This window comes from Bubalus kerabau, chromosome 7 (genome assembly GCF_029407905.1).
Source record: "Bubalus kerabau isolate K-KA32 ecotype Philippines breed swamp buffalo chromosome 7, PCC_UOA_SB_1v2, whole genome shotgun sequence".
NCBI classification, from domain to species: domain Eukaryota; kingdom Metazoa; phylum Chordata; class Mammalia; order Artiodactyla; family Bovidae; genus Bubalus; species Bubalus kerabau.
Genome location: NC_073630.1, coordinates 109127326 through 109143216, shown reverse-complemented (window position 1 = coordinate 109143216; position 15891 = coordinate 109127326). Strand labels below are relative to the sequence as shown.

The 15891-nt window shown below is 45.0% G+C and overlaps 1 protein-coding gene across 1 annotated transcript in view; it reads right to left on the bottom strand.

Annotated features, from left to right (window-relative positions):
* Positions 1-1842: 1842 nt before the first annotated feature.
* The window catches only part of OTOP1 (otopetrin 1), a 44865-nt gene continuing 30816 nt past the window's right edge, over positions 1843-15891 (bottom strand). Inside the window, exons 4-6 of the mRNA XM_055587522.1 lie at positions 13652-13782; positions 8574-9502; positions 1843-3418 (exon numbers count right to left, since the gene is read on the bottom strand). Coding sequence (XP_055443497.1) covers positions 3248-3418; positions 8574-9502; positions 13652-13782 — 1231 coding nt within the window. The 3' untranslated portion in view covers positions 1843-3247. The remainder of the gene's footprint in view (positions 3419-8573; positions 9503-13651; positions 13783-15891) is intronic.

Genomic DNA, 15891 nt, shown 5'->3' with positions numbered 1-15891 from the left:
GGGGATGACAGAGGATGAGATGGTTGGATGGTGTCACCGACTCAATGGACATGAGTTTGAGTAAACTCTGGAAGTTGGTGATGGACAAGGGAGGCCTGGCGTGCTACAATCCTGGGGTCGCAAACAGTCAGACACGACTGAGCAACTGAACTGAACTGAGCTGAACTAATAGTATCCTGTGTCTACCTCAAAATCACCAAGCCTGGACCAGTTGTTCCCAGAACTACTGTGATTCCCTGTATCTCTTGGCAGGGCTTAGAACCCACAGGCTGAGGCCCTAGGGCTGTACTGGTGGATACTGATAGAACAGGGAGAAATTAATGTCAACCAAAATGGGATCCCTTGGAGAAACCAGCATTCACATAGGGTCGTCTCACACAGGCTCATTTACCAATATGCCCAGAGACTTGGAAGAAGATGCTTGCCAGGGTGTCATTTACAAAAGCAAACAAACAAGCAAGCAAACCACATAAATGTCTCCAAGTGTCCAACATCAGGGTTTGACTAAATCAGCTATGGCACAGCCCTCCAAGGAATGTACTTTGAAGCTGTCTAAAGTCATGTTACAGAAGAGAACACAGTGTCTAGGAATGCCCTTCAGGAGTCTCTACTTGAGGTCCATGGGCTCCTAACATGCTTCTGGAAAATGATCGGCATCACCTGAGATGCTTAGTTAAGCATCCAGGACTGAACCCCAGCCCAGTGGAAGCTGACATTTCACTGAGGAGGCAGAAATCCTAACAGAGGCCCTAAATGATTCTAATGCACTCAACTGTGTGAGAATAAGTGCCATGGGAACCCTGAAATACCCTGGTATCTTAAGATTTAAAAAGCAAGTCACATGCAAATACAACACGTATAAAGACAGTACTGTTTGTGCTTGTGTGAGTGCATATGTGAGTCTATGTGCCATAAATGGGTACCCAGGTACCAAAAATTAACAGCAATTACCTCTAGATTGCAAGTTCTCAACCCAGGGACTATTAACAATTGGAGCCAGACAATTCTTTGTGATGGAGGCAGTCCGGTGCGAACCTCTTTCCTGGCCTCTACCCATGAGTTGCCAGTAAAGCCCCCTGTTGCTGAATGCAAAAGCAAGTGCAGAACGAGAAGTACCGTTTATGCTGTGGCTGTTTGTTCACAAGTTTGTCTCCCGCACCAGACTCTTGAGATTGAAATAGAATATCTAGACATTTCTCTGCTTGAGTCGGTTTTATAATTTCTGTAGCACTAGAAATTTACCACTCAAGACGTCCCCTAGTCACTTGTGCTGTTTATCTGACTTTGTTGTTGCTCAGTTGCTAAATCGTGTCTGGCTCCTTTGCGACCCCAGGGACTGTAGCCCACCAGGCTCCTCTGTCCATGCGATTTCCTAGACAAGAATACAGGAGTGGGTTGAAGAATACTGGAGCTCTCCTCCAGGGGATCTTCCCAACCCAGGGATTGAACCCAAGTTGCTTACGTCTCTTGCATTGGCAGGTGGGTTCTTTACCACTGAGCCACCTGGGACATGCCAGGGTACACGCCGGTATACTAAAGAGGAAGACATACCGCCCCCTAGTGGTTAACAAAAATGTCTCCAGACGTTGCCCAAATTGCCCTGGAAGGCAAGATCATCCACAGTTGAGAATCACCGCTGTAGATGGAAATTATAACAGATAATGTTTTACTTTGTTTTTTAGTATCTCTGCCCATTACTTAGTTTTTTCTAAATTAATATAAAGTATTTCAGTCATGTAAAAATTTGAGTGTTTCTTAACGTTCCACTCTCTGTGCTGTCAAAAAAGAAAAAAAAAAACACTCAGATGAAAAGATGTTCACATTAGTATTTACAGTAAGTAAACTGGTTTTATTATGACTTTAAAAGACAAGAAAAAGCATATACAAAGCCATCCCAAATGTCACTATTCCTTCAGAGGCTTTAAACTATTTATAACCTTTGGATAAGCATCTCGATTTTAAGACTATATCTTAAAGAAGCAATCCTAAATATGAAAACTGTTTTACATACATGGTTGATTTTTGCAGAGTCACTTAATAAAAACAAAAAGTTATAAACACTCTAAAACCAATAGTAAGGAAAATGAAGTTAATTACAGTGCTTGATAGACTAAAACATGAAAACGATATTTACAAAGAGTTTATAACAATGAGGGGAGAAGGTTAATGCCATATTGTTAAGTGAGGGGAAACGCATACAAAATTGAATATGTTGCATATCACTAGCAAGTATAACAAAACAGCAATAAAAAGAATCCTTTGCTTTCAAACAACTAAAAGAAACACATCAATCAAGTTGTTAGAAAAACGACTGTCAAGATCTTTATCTTTAATTTTCTATCTATATGAGATGGCAGGTGTTCACTAAACTTATTGTGATAAACATTTTATAGTGTATGTAAGTCAAATAATTACTGTATACCTTAATACAGTACTGTATGTCAATTACATCTCAATAAAACTGGGGAAAATGTCAATTAAACATTAAAAAATGATTGTCAATTTTAAAAATTATTATTAATTAAACATCCTAGGTGATTTTTCTCTCTCTATTCTTCTAAAATATCCAAATTTTCTAAAATAGGCCTATATATCTTTATAGTGAGAGGAAGACAGTAAAGATGTATTTTTTTAAAAACTTCAGAACGATTACAATGAAAATGTGCCAAAATTTCAGGTGAGAAATATGTCTTTGTATTGATTTATACACAGTTTTCCATCCAGATGATAAAATAACTTTGTTCAAAAAATTAGACATAAAATATTTAAAAATTAAAAATCTTCAAAAGTACAATATAAAATAAATGGAATTGTAGCTGCATTCACAGTTCTGAGAAGGGTAAAATTTAAGGGTGATTAGACTACCCAGATGGTCAGAAAAAGACTGTATATTGTAACACAATAACAGAAAGCGATTTTAATGAAAAACAAACTGGATATATATTTTTTCAACCTGCAACCACATTCTTTGGAAACAAAGGATCTCATTTTGAAGGAGATCAAATTTGGGTTTGATTAGAATTAACTAACCAAGGGCAGATTTCAGCCACCTCATCGATTTTGATCTAACTCGTTTACACTCATCCAGGGTGACGGGCAATTCCAGCTCATGGGAAAAGCAATTATCCCAGACAAAAGGGGCCCTTCTCGCATCTGTAAGGCAATATTTGCCCGACCTCACCATTCCCAGGTGGCTCTAGCGAATTCTCTTGTTAGTGCTCCCCTCTGTCTCTGATGTGGACACAGATTATATCTTACAATAGACCTCGAAGAGGGAGGCAGCTGCGTGCATTCGGTAGAAAATAGAAAAGGGCATGGCCAGGTTGACCACAATTATCCAGGGTTCAAAGCCAAAGACAATTTCCTCCAATCCGTTGTCGTACTCAGGGCGGCAGCCAAAGGCGGGAGGGATCCAGAGCTGCAAGAGAAGAGGAGACGGTCCCAGCAGTTGCTGGGGGGTCCCACACAAACCCTGGTGCTGACCTGGACTCAGGGAAACCGAGTCACACCCGACCCAGAGCCAAACAGCCCCCACCCGTTGTCTCCCATCTCCATGCAGCTGGCCAGTGCATTGAGCCCCAATTCTGCATGAAAGCTCTTCAAACTCACCTGCCTCTCTCCATCCTCATAGCCCTCACCTTGGTCTAGTCCCTGGTCCTTGGTCTCCCCACCTGGACTGCTGCAAAGCCTCCGAAGACCCCCCACTCCAGGGGGCACCTTCGATCCATCTCCCTGCGACTCCCACAATGTGTCTGCAGGGATGATCTTTATAAAGCACACACCTGACCTTGTCACTCCTGCGGGTCACTCACGAGGGCTCCGTATGCCTTCAGGAGAAAGTCCAAATCTCCTCAATAATTAGACACCTGTCCACATCTTCAGGTCCTTTAACACTCATCTCACTCTGCCCCACCAGACTGTGCACAGCCCCCAAATATGCCTTTTTTCCCCCAGTCTTCAGGGCTTTGCTCCTGCCTCTTCCTCTATCAGGGACTCCCTGTCTTCCTTCTTCTGTGAAGTCCTACCTTCTTCCAAGTCTGGAGTCACCTGCCCTTGCAGGAAGCCCTCCTCGATCTCACTGGTCAGGCAGGAACTTCCTCTGTCTTCCCACAGCCCCACCGTGTTTTCCCACAGTGGTGCTCCCTATTTTTCCACACCCATCTGTACATATCACCGTTGGTGCTTGCAGATCCTGGGCCCATGGGTCTGGGCTGATGGTCTTTTTTCTGGCTTGTCCTTGGCTTAGAAAGACAGCCCAGGCCCTGCCCACATCCTCCTGACCAGGGGGAGAAGTACTGCCTTGGAGCCAGCCGTGGGTTCCTGCCACTTACAGACTATGATTTAACCTCTCCAAACCTTGGTTTCCTCATCTGTAAAATGAAAATACTAACACCTGTTATCAGGGGGCTCAGATGAGAATAAGATGGCACCTAAATCTGCAAAACATAGAGCAGTAACCTATTATATTTGTTGCTCGTGGAACCTATACCTTGGTTCCCCCTTCTCAGCCTTCCTGTTCCAACTTCTCCTCCACCTCCCCTTAAATTCTCAGGCTCCTAGACCTGCTTCTCTCTCACACCAACACTTCTGCAACTTCCTCTATCCCCACACTGTGGCAGGCAGGCTCTCAGGTGACCCCCTGCAAAGGTCCCACCTCCTGGGATTCATGTTCCATGGAGCCCCCTCCAAAGCTGTGAGTTGGACTGATCCAAAGAATATGACACCAGTCATGCGATGTCACTACTGAGGTTAGGTTACAAAAGGACTCTGGAGTCCATCTTGCTCACCCCCTCCCACAAGAATGGAAGCCAGCTGCCACATGAGCCACCAGAGGAAACCAGCTGCCACGTGAGCCACAAGAGGAAACTGACTGCCATGTGAACCACAAGGGGAAGCCAGATTCCACATGAGCCACCCTATGGAGAGGCCATGTAGCCAGGAACCGTGGGGCGGGTGAGTCTCAGGCTCGCAGCCAGCAAGGAACTCAAGCCCTCAGCCCAACAACTCACCAGGAATTGAGTCCACATATATGAGCCACATAAACTCACAGCTGCATATATGAGTTTAGAAATAGACCCCTTTCCCCAAAACAGCCAAGCCAGGGAATGACTGCAGCCCCAGCAGACAGTTTGACTACAGCCTGTGAGGGACCCAGAGTAGAGTCGCCCAGCTAAGCCACGCTCAGCTTCCTGACCCAGAACAGCTGTGCAATGATAAATGTCCGTTGTGTTAAGTTGCTGAATTGGGGGTCATTTCTTACACATCAGTGGGTAACTGATACAAGTGACTTTCATTCACATCTCCACACAGAAACCTCTCAGGCTTATATCTCTAGCTTTGGGTTCTGGGTTCTGGGTCCTTAGAAGTATTCCTCCCACGCCAGCTGGTTTTTCTTGCCTCCTTGGCTGGCTCCTCTTCCTTTGCTGTCTCTCAGTGTTGGCTGGTCCCAGAGCTCATTCATTCCCGGGTCCTCTCTTCCCTACACCCATGATCCCAGTGATTTCACCCAGTCCAGGTTGTACATACCAGCTGTGGGCCCATGACTTCCCAATCCAAATCACCAGCCTGGTCCACCCTTGGAATTCCAGGATCATATATCTCACAGGCTACTCAGCTGTCTACAACATATCTCAAACTCAATATTACATTCCCATTTCTCCCCATCTCCTTGGCAACACCTTCTTCCCAGGGGCTCAACAAAACTCCAGTGTCATCCTGGTCTTCTGATTTGCTCTCATAACCACCCGCCTACCATCTGATCCATCAGTAAATCTTGATGACTCTGCCTCCGAAACAGCATCCTCAATCCACCCATCTCTCTCCACTCTACCCGCCAGGCCGCCACCCCCATCTCTCACCTGGACCGTCAGTGGGCCCCCCGCACCGCTTATGCTCCCAGCCCACAGTCTGTTCACCACTCAGCACCAGATTATTTATGTAAGATGGTGTCCCTTTTCTGGTTAAACTCCCAAAGGCTTCACAGCATATTTTTAAAAAATAATCTACCCCTAAACAGAATGGCAGAGCCCTGTTAGATGATTCCTTACCATCCCCCAACCCTGCTGCCCAGATGGCCCCCCACCCGCCCACATGGTCACATGCACTTCCTCCTCTTCTGGAAGGAGGCAAGCTCTCCCAGCCAGGATTTTGCATGGCTCTCTCCTCTACCTGGAGCACCCATGACTCCTTCTCTGTTCAGCCCTAGGCTCTAATCCCATCTCCTGAGAGAGCCTTTCCCAGCAGCCCGGCCTTCTGATCAACCTCAGGCATCCAAGCACCACCGTACACACCCTTCCTTGTAGTTCTCTGCAGGGTACGCATCACTATGGGCGTTTTTCCTACTTGACTCTTGTTGCTAGTCCTGCCATCTTGTTTGTAAGCCCCATAGTAGGAAGACCAACATTCTGGGGCACGTGGTACCCTTGTGACTCACAGCAGTGCTGGCCCTCAGTAGGCAACCACAGCTCTATTTTCAGGAAGGGAGGAAGAAAGGGGAGGAGGGTAGGAGGGAAAATGAGAAGAAGAGATTATAAGCCTCTTTCCTGAAATCCAGACCTTTCCATCTGCTGTGACGTTGGCTGCAATTCTTGCTACTTATCCCCCTGGGAGGCAGACCTCTGCCCCCTTCCCTTGAGTCTGGAAGGATGCTGTCACTGCTGGACCCATAAAATCCAGTAGAAACAGTGCCGTGCAATGTCCACACCAGGCCTTAAAAGACTGATTGCCAGTCCAAGTTCCATGCATGATACAGGGTACTCAGGGCCGGTGCACCAGGATGACCCTGAGGGATGGGATGGGGAGGAAAGGAACTTCCAATCCCCTGGAAGCTTGGCTCTGGGGTACTGAGCCGCCATCTAAGAAGTCCACCTCCCCCAAGACCACCGTGCTGGAGAACCCCCATGCAGACGCTGCAACGCTGAATCCAGCCTTTCGGCCTCCCCCACCCAAGGTGCCAGATCGTGGTCTTTCCAACCCTACCACCAGCTTCAGCTGATACAGTGAGAAAAGTCCTGCCAAGCCCTGCCAGCTTTCCTAACCCACAGAGTAATCAGATATAATAAAATGGTTGTTGCTTTTGTCATGTATTTGGGGTCACTGATTACACAGCAATAGAAAACCAAAAAAAAAAAAAATCTGCCTGTTGGTGATATCTAGACAGACCTTACCATTGAATTTGTTCAGTACTAAACTCACCCTCCTCCTGAGCCCCCCTCCAAAGCCTCCTCCCCATCGAGAGACCCTCAGCCTCCATAAATAGCATCATCATCCACCCAGGAACTCAAGTCAGATGAACCTGAGGGTCCTCACACCAAGTGAGATAAATTCTATACAATTCTCTCCATCCCCACTGGCACTGCCCTGGTTGAAGTTCCCATCATTTCCTCTCTAGGCAGCTGTGGGGGCTTCTGTACCAGCTTCTCTGATCTTTGATCTTATCTCTCTCCATCCTTCTGGCACACTGCTGCAAGGACATCATTCCAAAACACGAAGGTCTGAGAAGGTCCTCTACCACCCTCAGCATGAAGACCGGACTCAGGCAGGCTTATGAAGCTCTGCTTAAGCCAGATCCATCGAACCACACACTCGATCCTGTTTCCTGCTCTGCTTCACATGGATGGAATTCATGCTAAGCTGCTAGTGCTCTCCAAATAGGCCATGGTATCCTATGTCTCTGTGCCTTTGCAGATCATGTGCCCTCTGCCCCAAGGCTTTTCCTTGCCTTGACTACAGTTGGCAGACTTCCAACCATTCATAGAGGCTGAGACAGGCAGTACTGAATGGCCGTCTGTACATCTTCATCTTCCTTTTCACCTTCCATCATAGGGGCTAGAAAGCAAAGCATCCACTTCCCCATCCTCCCTGGTAGTTAGGGGTGTTCACATCAATCACAGACATTGCCTGGCACCAGTCCTTCCCTCTGTCTTCCTGTCTTGAACACAGGCGTGATGACTGGCGCTACTGCAGCCATCCTGTGACCATGTGGCAACAAGCACTACACCAGAGACAGTCAAGCAGAAAGGCGAACAGTGCCTGGATCCTTGATGATAGGGTTCAGCTGCCAGGCCAACCCTGAGCAGCCAACTTCCAGAATTCTTAAGACTGAAAATACTACTTATCAAGCTTTCTACTACTTACAGCCAAAAGCACTCCTCATTAAGACTATGTCTCACCTTAAGCACCCCTTGCTCATTCAAGTCCCTCCCTGAATCCACACTCCCATTCTACCTTGCACATAGTCCTGTCCCAGCCTTTGCCGTCTTCACTATATTTTTTTTTATATTTTTATATTTTTTTCCTTGTCTCCTTCTCCCACAAATACTATGACCTTTTTGAGGAAAGAGATTGAGTTTTCTCACCTTTAATTAATTCTTAGTTCCCACCCCAGCCCCTGGCACACAGATACTCAGTACATGGATTTATATTGACAGAATATAAGCCTATGTTCCAGCCTAATATTTTAACCTTACACTTAAATTATTTTGATTATAAGCTGCCTTCACTCCTCATTCAAAAACAGCAGGGAAAATAGATTTATCAATTTTTTAAAATAAAGAAATAATGATGCAGATTACCGAAATATTGCAGAGGAACAAAAAAGCTGCAATATTCCTCAAGACTCTTCTCTGGGCATTGTCCTGCAGGAAACAGGAGTGGCAGGCTGAGCCCTGGGCCCTTTCCCAGCTTTTATCCTCTTTCTCTTTTTCACCGACTTCTCTCAGACATGTATTTCCATTGGCCGCAGGCAGCATCTCAAGGGCCTGGGGAGCCATGTCCCCGGCCATAGGTCCATTCTTGAGGCAGGAAGAAGGGAGAGACGTGGCATTGCCATTGTAGACTGTGACCACCCGCAGGGTTCTAATGTCTTCGGAGAGCTTCCCCGGCTCTCGGTGAATGGACTCAATGATGAAGAGGTTCTGGATGTATTTCTCGACAATAGCCAGGATGGAGTAGGGCAGGTTGTACCAGGTGTATGGAGGGTGGGACTCAGCGCAAAGTATGGCCAGGATGGAACCCCAGGAGATGAACCAGGAGCCAGAGGCGGTGCCCACCAGCAAGTCTGCATCCAGTTTGCGGGCCGGGTTTTTGGACTCGTCTAGTGACTGCTCATCTAGCCTATAAATCCGGATCCCAACTAGCCCTGCCACCCCCATAAGCATCAGCAAGATAATGGCATACAGGTAGAACATGATGAGTGCCGCCTCGCTCTTGGTTTTGGAACGACCGATCTGGATCAGATACACCACCACGACCCCGATGGTGGTGGCCAGCACGGTCAGGCCCAGGACCGAGCCCAGCAGGACCCCGTGCGACCTGAACTGCATCTTCCGATGCTGGTGACTGTCGACCTTGCGCCCGATGTTTTTCCACAGGACGTAGAGCATCGTGGAGGCCAGGATCTGATACTCTATGTTGAAAGGATAGAGGTAGTACATCCCGTGGGAGATGGCCAGACAGAGGGTCGGGGGTGTGCAGTTACACGGAGGCGTGTGGTCATCTAAAACTAGGGGAGGCAGATCACAGGGGAGGGCGATTAGCATGTTCATGTGATGACATGGAAAACCACAAAGAAATATTGTCACTATGGATGCATGGTTGGGTTTGCCAATTGAATGAAAAGCTTTGTGTCATGGCTTATTGTCATGCTGAATATCCTGTCTAACTTGACAGCCGTGAATGTCCCCCAGAGAGTACTAATTACGTGAATTAGATCTTCTCCAGACATCAGAATGTTGTCCAACCATTGGAAATGGTATTGTAGAAATCTACTTACCAACATACAAAGATGTTCAGAAGATACTGGTGAACAAAAGCAGCTTGCCAAAGAGGCTAGAGCATGACTCTCTTTTTATAAGTTATAGATATAAAGGTGACATAGAGAGACAGGGAGATAGACAGACGTAGAAGAAGTCTAGAAGGCCACAGACTAAAATGTTAACAATGGTTATCACTGGGTGGAAAAACAGCAGGTGATTTTTCTTTGGTTTGCTTTTCTATTTTCTTTCTTTCAGTAAAAGAAACATCTCAAAGTATCTTTTTTGCAGTTTTATTGAGATATAATTGACATATTTGTGTAAGTTTTCCTTTAGGTTTTGCTTCACTGTATTTTCTAAGCTTTCTATATGAATATGATTGACATGCATTATTTTAAAATTACTTTTTCAAGAACAACGTTGTGAGGGAAAATGTCTCTTATTAGTAAAGATTTTCCTCTTGAGAATATCTGAAGCCAGCAAGTGTGGCAAGAGACAAGTCCCATCTTCTGGAAGAAACTTGGTGATTGTATAAAGGACCATTTCATAACAAGGAGGGGAAATGCTGTAAGTAAATAATTAAATATGCAACAAAAGCCTTAAAGTTGGTGTAAAGTCTATGGCCTATAATTCCAATCTATTCTAGGGGACAAGTCAAAAATATAATCAAAGCATTAGGTAAAATTTTGTTGTGTGTTTCTGAGAAAGAAACAGAAGCACTCAATGTGGCACAATTTAGAAAGCATTAGATGGATTTTATGGCACCCCACTCCAGTACTCTTGCCTGGAAAATCCCATGGATGGAGGAGCCTGGAAGGCTGCAGTCTACTGGGTCTCTGAGGGTCGGACACGACTGAGTGACTTCACTTTCACTGTTCATTTTCATGCATTGGAAAAGGAAATGGCAACCCACTCCAGTGTTCTTGCCTGGAGAATCCCAGGGATGGGGGAGCCTGGTGGGCTGCCGTCTATGGGGTCGCACAGAGTCGGACATGACTGAAGTGACTTAACAGCAGCAGATGGATTTTATAATGGGTTAATTAGATGAATTTAAAAAATTAGATGAATGCTATCATACATCTTTATAATGGAATAGCGGTGGTGGTTTAGTCGCTAAGTCATGTCCAACTCTTGCAACGCCATGGACTGTAGCCTGTCAGACTCTTCTGCCCAAGGAATTCTCCAGGCAAGAATACTGGAGTGGGTTGCCATTTCCTTCTCCAGGGGATCTTCCCAACCCAGGAATCAAACCCGTAATGCAGGAGACCGGGGTTTGATTCCTGGGTTGGGAAGATCCCCAGGAGAAGGAAATGGAATAGTATAATGGAATAGTAGGCAGCCATTAAAAATTATAATTGTGTCTATGACAACCTAGAGTAGTGGGATGGGGTGGAAGGTGAGAGGGGTTCAGGAGGGAGGGGACATACGTATACCTGTGGCTTATTCATGCTGATGTATTGCAGAAAGCAACACAAATTGTAAAGCAGTTATCCTTCAATTAAAAATAAATTAAAAAATTTTTAAAGATTAAAAAATAACAATTCTGTGTTTTAATGATGTAAGAAAATAATTATGCTACAATAACAATGAGGGGAAAAGTAAGAACAAATTGTATATCCAGTATTTTTAAATGCGTACCACAACCTGGAATTCAGTTGTGAGCTCAGTTTAAAGGACAGCAGCCAATATTTTTTAATGGAATTGCAATGGAATAAAATAGGATTGACTGAATGGAATCAAACACAATAGAAATTTGAGTATCTTTGATATAGTATGATTATTATTTCATGGGAATATACATGTAGACATAAGGGCATTTGGGTTGCAATGTAAAATCTATTTCTTACTGTAGGTGGTAGAAAAAAATGATTGAATATATACCGTATGATCTCAACTACAAATACACAGCACACTACCAAAAACTAACCAGATGTTAACAGCATTTAGCTGCACTTCTCAGTAGGTGTTATTGTGGATTTTTTTTCTTTACATTTTGCCATTGCTTTAATTTATGATATGCATATACTACTTATAAAATCAGGCAAAAAAGGCTTTATGGTAGCATTAACTACCCTCACTTGTTCTTTTATCTGCTAATTCCAAACTCGCAGTCCTTCCCTCCCCTATTCCCCTCCCCATTGGCAACAAGAAGCCTGTTCTCTATGTCTGTGAATCTGTTCCTGTTTAGTTGATAAGTTCGTTCGTGTCATATTTTAGATTCCACATACAAGTAATATATATTCATCTTTCTCTGGCTGACTTACTTCACTTAGTATGATAATCTCTAGGTCCATCCATGTTTCTATAAATGGCATTGTTTCATTCTTTTTATGGCTGAGTAATATTCCATTGTATATATGTACCACAGCTTCTTTATCCATTCATCTCTCAATGGACATTTAGGTTGCTTCTATGTCCTGGCTAATGTAAATAGCACTGCTATGAACATAGGGCTGCATGTATCTTTTTGAATTATAGCTTTGTCTGAGTGTGTGTGTATATATATATGCCCAGGAGTAATCTGCCTTACTTTTGCAGAGCACTGCAATTTTCAATACATAAGGAGTTTCCCTACCATTTGTAACCTAACCATACATCATTAGACTGTATGATGCAAAAGACAAGGAAGAACTCAGAAGAAAAAGGTTCAGATTAATAGAATGTTAGAGTTGACAAAGTTTCCTTTTTTATAAATTAATCTAATCCCACCTTCACCAAGGTCTCTGGAGCCACATTGCTATGATTCAAATCCTGGCTCAATCGTCTACTCACTGTGTGATCTTGGGTTAGTCACTTAACTTCTCTGTGGCCCAGTCATTTCATCCATATAGTAAGGTCAGTGTTGCCTACCTCCAAGTGTTGGGACAAGAGTTTAATGTTCCAGCCACTCAGAGAATGCTTAACAAAACATGTTGTTATTGTTGTCATTGTTGTTACTATTACTGATTCCAATGAGGAAATGAGGCTCAAGGAGCATGACCTTCCCAAGAGTAGGCTGCTGATTGGAGGTGGTGAAGAAATATAGTGTGTACCCTGATTTTGTCATCCTCACCCCACTGGTGAGGAAACAGGTTTAAAGTTCTCTTTGTGACTGATCTGGGTTTGTACAGAGAGGACAGATATGCAGTACATTAATGCTGGAAGGACTCATGGAAAGTATGTGGTTCAAGCCCCCTCATGTTATGAATGAGAAAAGAGAGGCTCAGAGTGGTTGAATGGTGCCCAAAGGTCACACAGCCAAAACTTGATAGGCATAGGACCCAAACCTGAGGTATCAGTCCCCTGGGCATTGTACCTTCCTCTACCCCACACTCTTCTCAACTCCAATGCTCTAAGATCAAATTGACAGATAGATTCCAAAAGAGAACTTTGGAAGAAAATGAAAAGATTCACACTACAGGTGCTCAAATAGGTACAAGGAGGAATAAAGATGGGCCAAAATTATAAACCAAGTAGAGTTAAATAAAAACTTCAAATGAGCAAAAACCAATTAACCACAACATACAATTAGACATCTATGGATTTTTAAATGCTATACTTGTAGTAGAAAGCACTGGTCATAGAGGTTTAATTAAAAACATAAACAGTAACAACCACCAATCTTCTGCAGTTGTAAATAAAGACATTCACCTCCATACCAAACTGAACCATGAGAAACGGTGATCAAAATGATGATCCTTGGGTCTGACGAGCCACTGAAGAACCCTTTAATTACGCTCAGCACACCCTACTTATGGAGGCAGGATGAAAGACTTAGGAGGTTTTGAAAGATTTTCAACAGGGGATTGTATGGCCGATGTTCAGTTGGGTGGACCCTGGAGGTCTTTGAAACCCATCCCTCTGTCTCTGAGGTTTCCCAGCTGTTCCAACATGACAGCCAGGCATCTCTTATCACTCACCTATAGTTATGTTCCCAAAGCCCAGGGTGATGAGTCGTTCCTTGTGTTCGTTAAGTTGGTGCTTTGACTCATTCAGGACGCTGTTAGCCCAGAGAAGCAGGTTGGTGAACACTGAGTGGATCACCCCAAACCTGAAAAACACAAGGACTCACTGCACGAGCAGCCCTGGGAAACTCTGAGCCCAAGAGATGAGGTGGAGACTTTCTATGCATGCACACATGTGCACACATATACACACGACTCTTTCTTTGCAGTGATTGCGGTTTCATCTGGCAACTCAAGCTCTGGGTGGGTCCCCTGTCTGGCTAGGAGAAGCAGTTGCATGGAACCTTCCAAAACCACAGTCTTGGCACTCTGCCTTAATCTTGAACCTGCCAGGACTCAATTCATTGTCTACAGGACAAAAGGGAAAAAAAAAAGCCCTGGGTCTTGAAAGCAGGGACAGAGGGATGGAAATTTACTAAAAGCAGGCAACCAACCCCACCATACTCCAAACCCTTTCTTCCAGAAGGGAAGAGGACAATTAAGAAAAGATAAAAGGGCTACATTGGACATCTGGAGAGTTCGGTACGTCCTTACTGTTGGGTTGCCAACCCAATGGTCATTATCAATCCCCTCTGTCTTACCATTTACTTCAAAGACACCAAAACAAACCACAGACTTGATATCTGGCCTTCCTTGCAATTAGGCATGGTCATTCTGGCCAATAGGATGTGAGGTGAAGTCTACTGGCACTACGGAAAAGCTTCCAGTTTCTTGATGGAAGACAACAGAACGAGAAAAGCCTCTTTAGTCTCCTTTTCCCCCTTTTTCCCGGCCTTGAATGTAGACATGAAAGCTGGAGTTGTGGCAGCTGTCTTGTAACCATGAAGCAACCAACACGGGATGAAACCCTCACCCACTGAAGGAGGCAGAGTGGAAACATTCAGAAAGCCTATTCTGTGACAACACTGTTTAGCAGCTGGAGTTTCAGACAGGTTTAGGAATGTTGCTGTGTTTAGTTGCTCAGTCATGTCTGACTCTTTGCAACCCCATGGACTGCAGCTCGCCAGGCTCCTCTGTCCATGGGATTCTCCAGGCAAGAATACCAGAGTGGGTTGCCATGCTCTCCTCCAGGGCATCTTCCCAATGCAGGGATTGAACCCAGGTCTCCCACGTTGTAGACAAATTCTTTACCAGATGAGCCACCAGGGAAGCCCAGGTTTAGGAATTAGGCCATATTATTCAAATGGTAAAGAATCTGCCTGCAATATGGGAGACCCGGGTTCAATCTCTGGGTCAGGAAGATCCCCTGAAGGAGAGCATGGCAGCCCACTCCAGTATTCTTGCCTGGAGAATCCCATGGACAGAGGAGCCTGGTAGGCTACAGTGCACGGGATCACAAAAAGCCAGACACGATTGAGCAACTAACACTACACTACTATTTCACAAATAGAGTAAATAGCCACATTTGGAGTTCAAAAATTAGCAAGCACAAGGCTATTCTAGTCTGAGTAGAGTTCTATCCCTGCCTCTGACCACACTGCCTCCTAAGGAAGAAGAAAAGGGATGACTCTGGACTCTGGAGGACAGGGGAGGGAACTAGGGCAGTATGGTTCCAATGGAGTCACAGTCTGTTTCAGAGCCTCCAAAGTCTCTGCATGGCTGCCAGTTTAACATGTGTTCACACTGGTCACTTCTAGGGTGCTTAACAATGGGCCTTGCATGAAGCAAGTGCAGCAAATACAGGTGATTTGAGAAGGAGATTCCTTGAAGCTTCTAACTGATCACTTCCCAGTGGCAGAGCAGAGGCCCAGAGGATGCAAGCCCCCTTTAACCAAGAGCATGCTTGTCCATGATCTACCTACAGGAAAAACAGTACAGTTGGGTCCTCATCCCTGACCTTGCTTCTCTGAGTTTTAACCCAGATGATTCCTCTGGGGCTCCCATGAACACTCGCAAGCCAAGTCTTTCCTTATTTGAACTGTAGCTTCCTTTGGCCATTTCCCAATGTCCAGGCGCAAGTGGAGAAGGCAGCAGCGACAGAGGGGTGCGGGTGGGCAGTCTGAGTCAGGTGTTTGCCCATCTGTCTGCCCCTTGTACTCATCCATTTGCTCCAGATTGTGGCCAGCCTTCCCCAGGGCACCTGGGAGGCACTGTATGTATAGAGCCTTTGACAAATGCAGACAATACTGTTTGCCTCCGGCTGGCTGGCTGGCTTTTCTTTTACTTATAATGCACACAGCTCCCCTTTCTTCTCC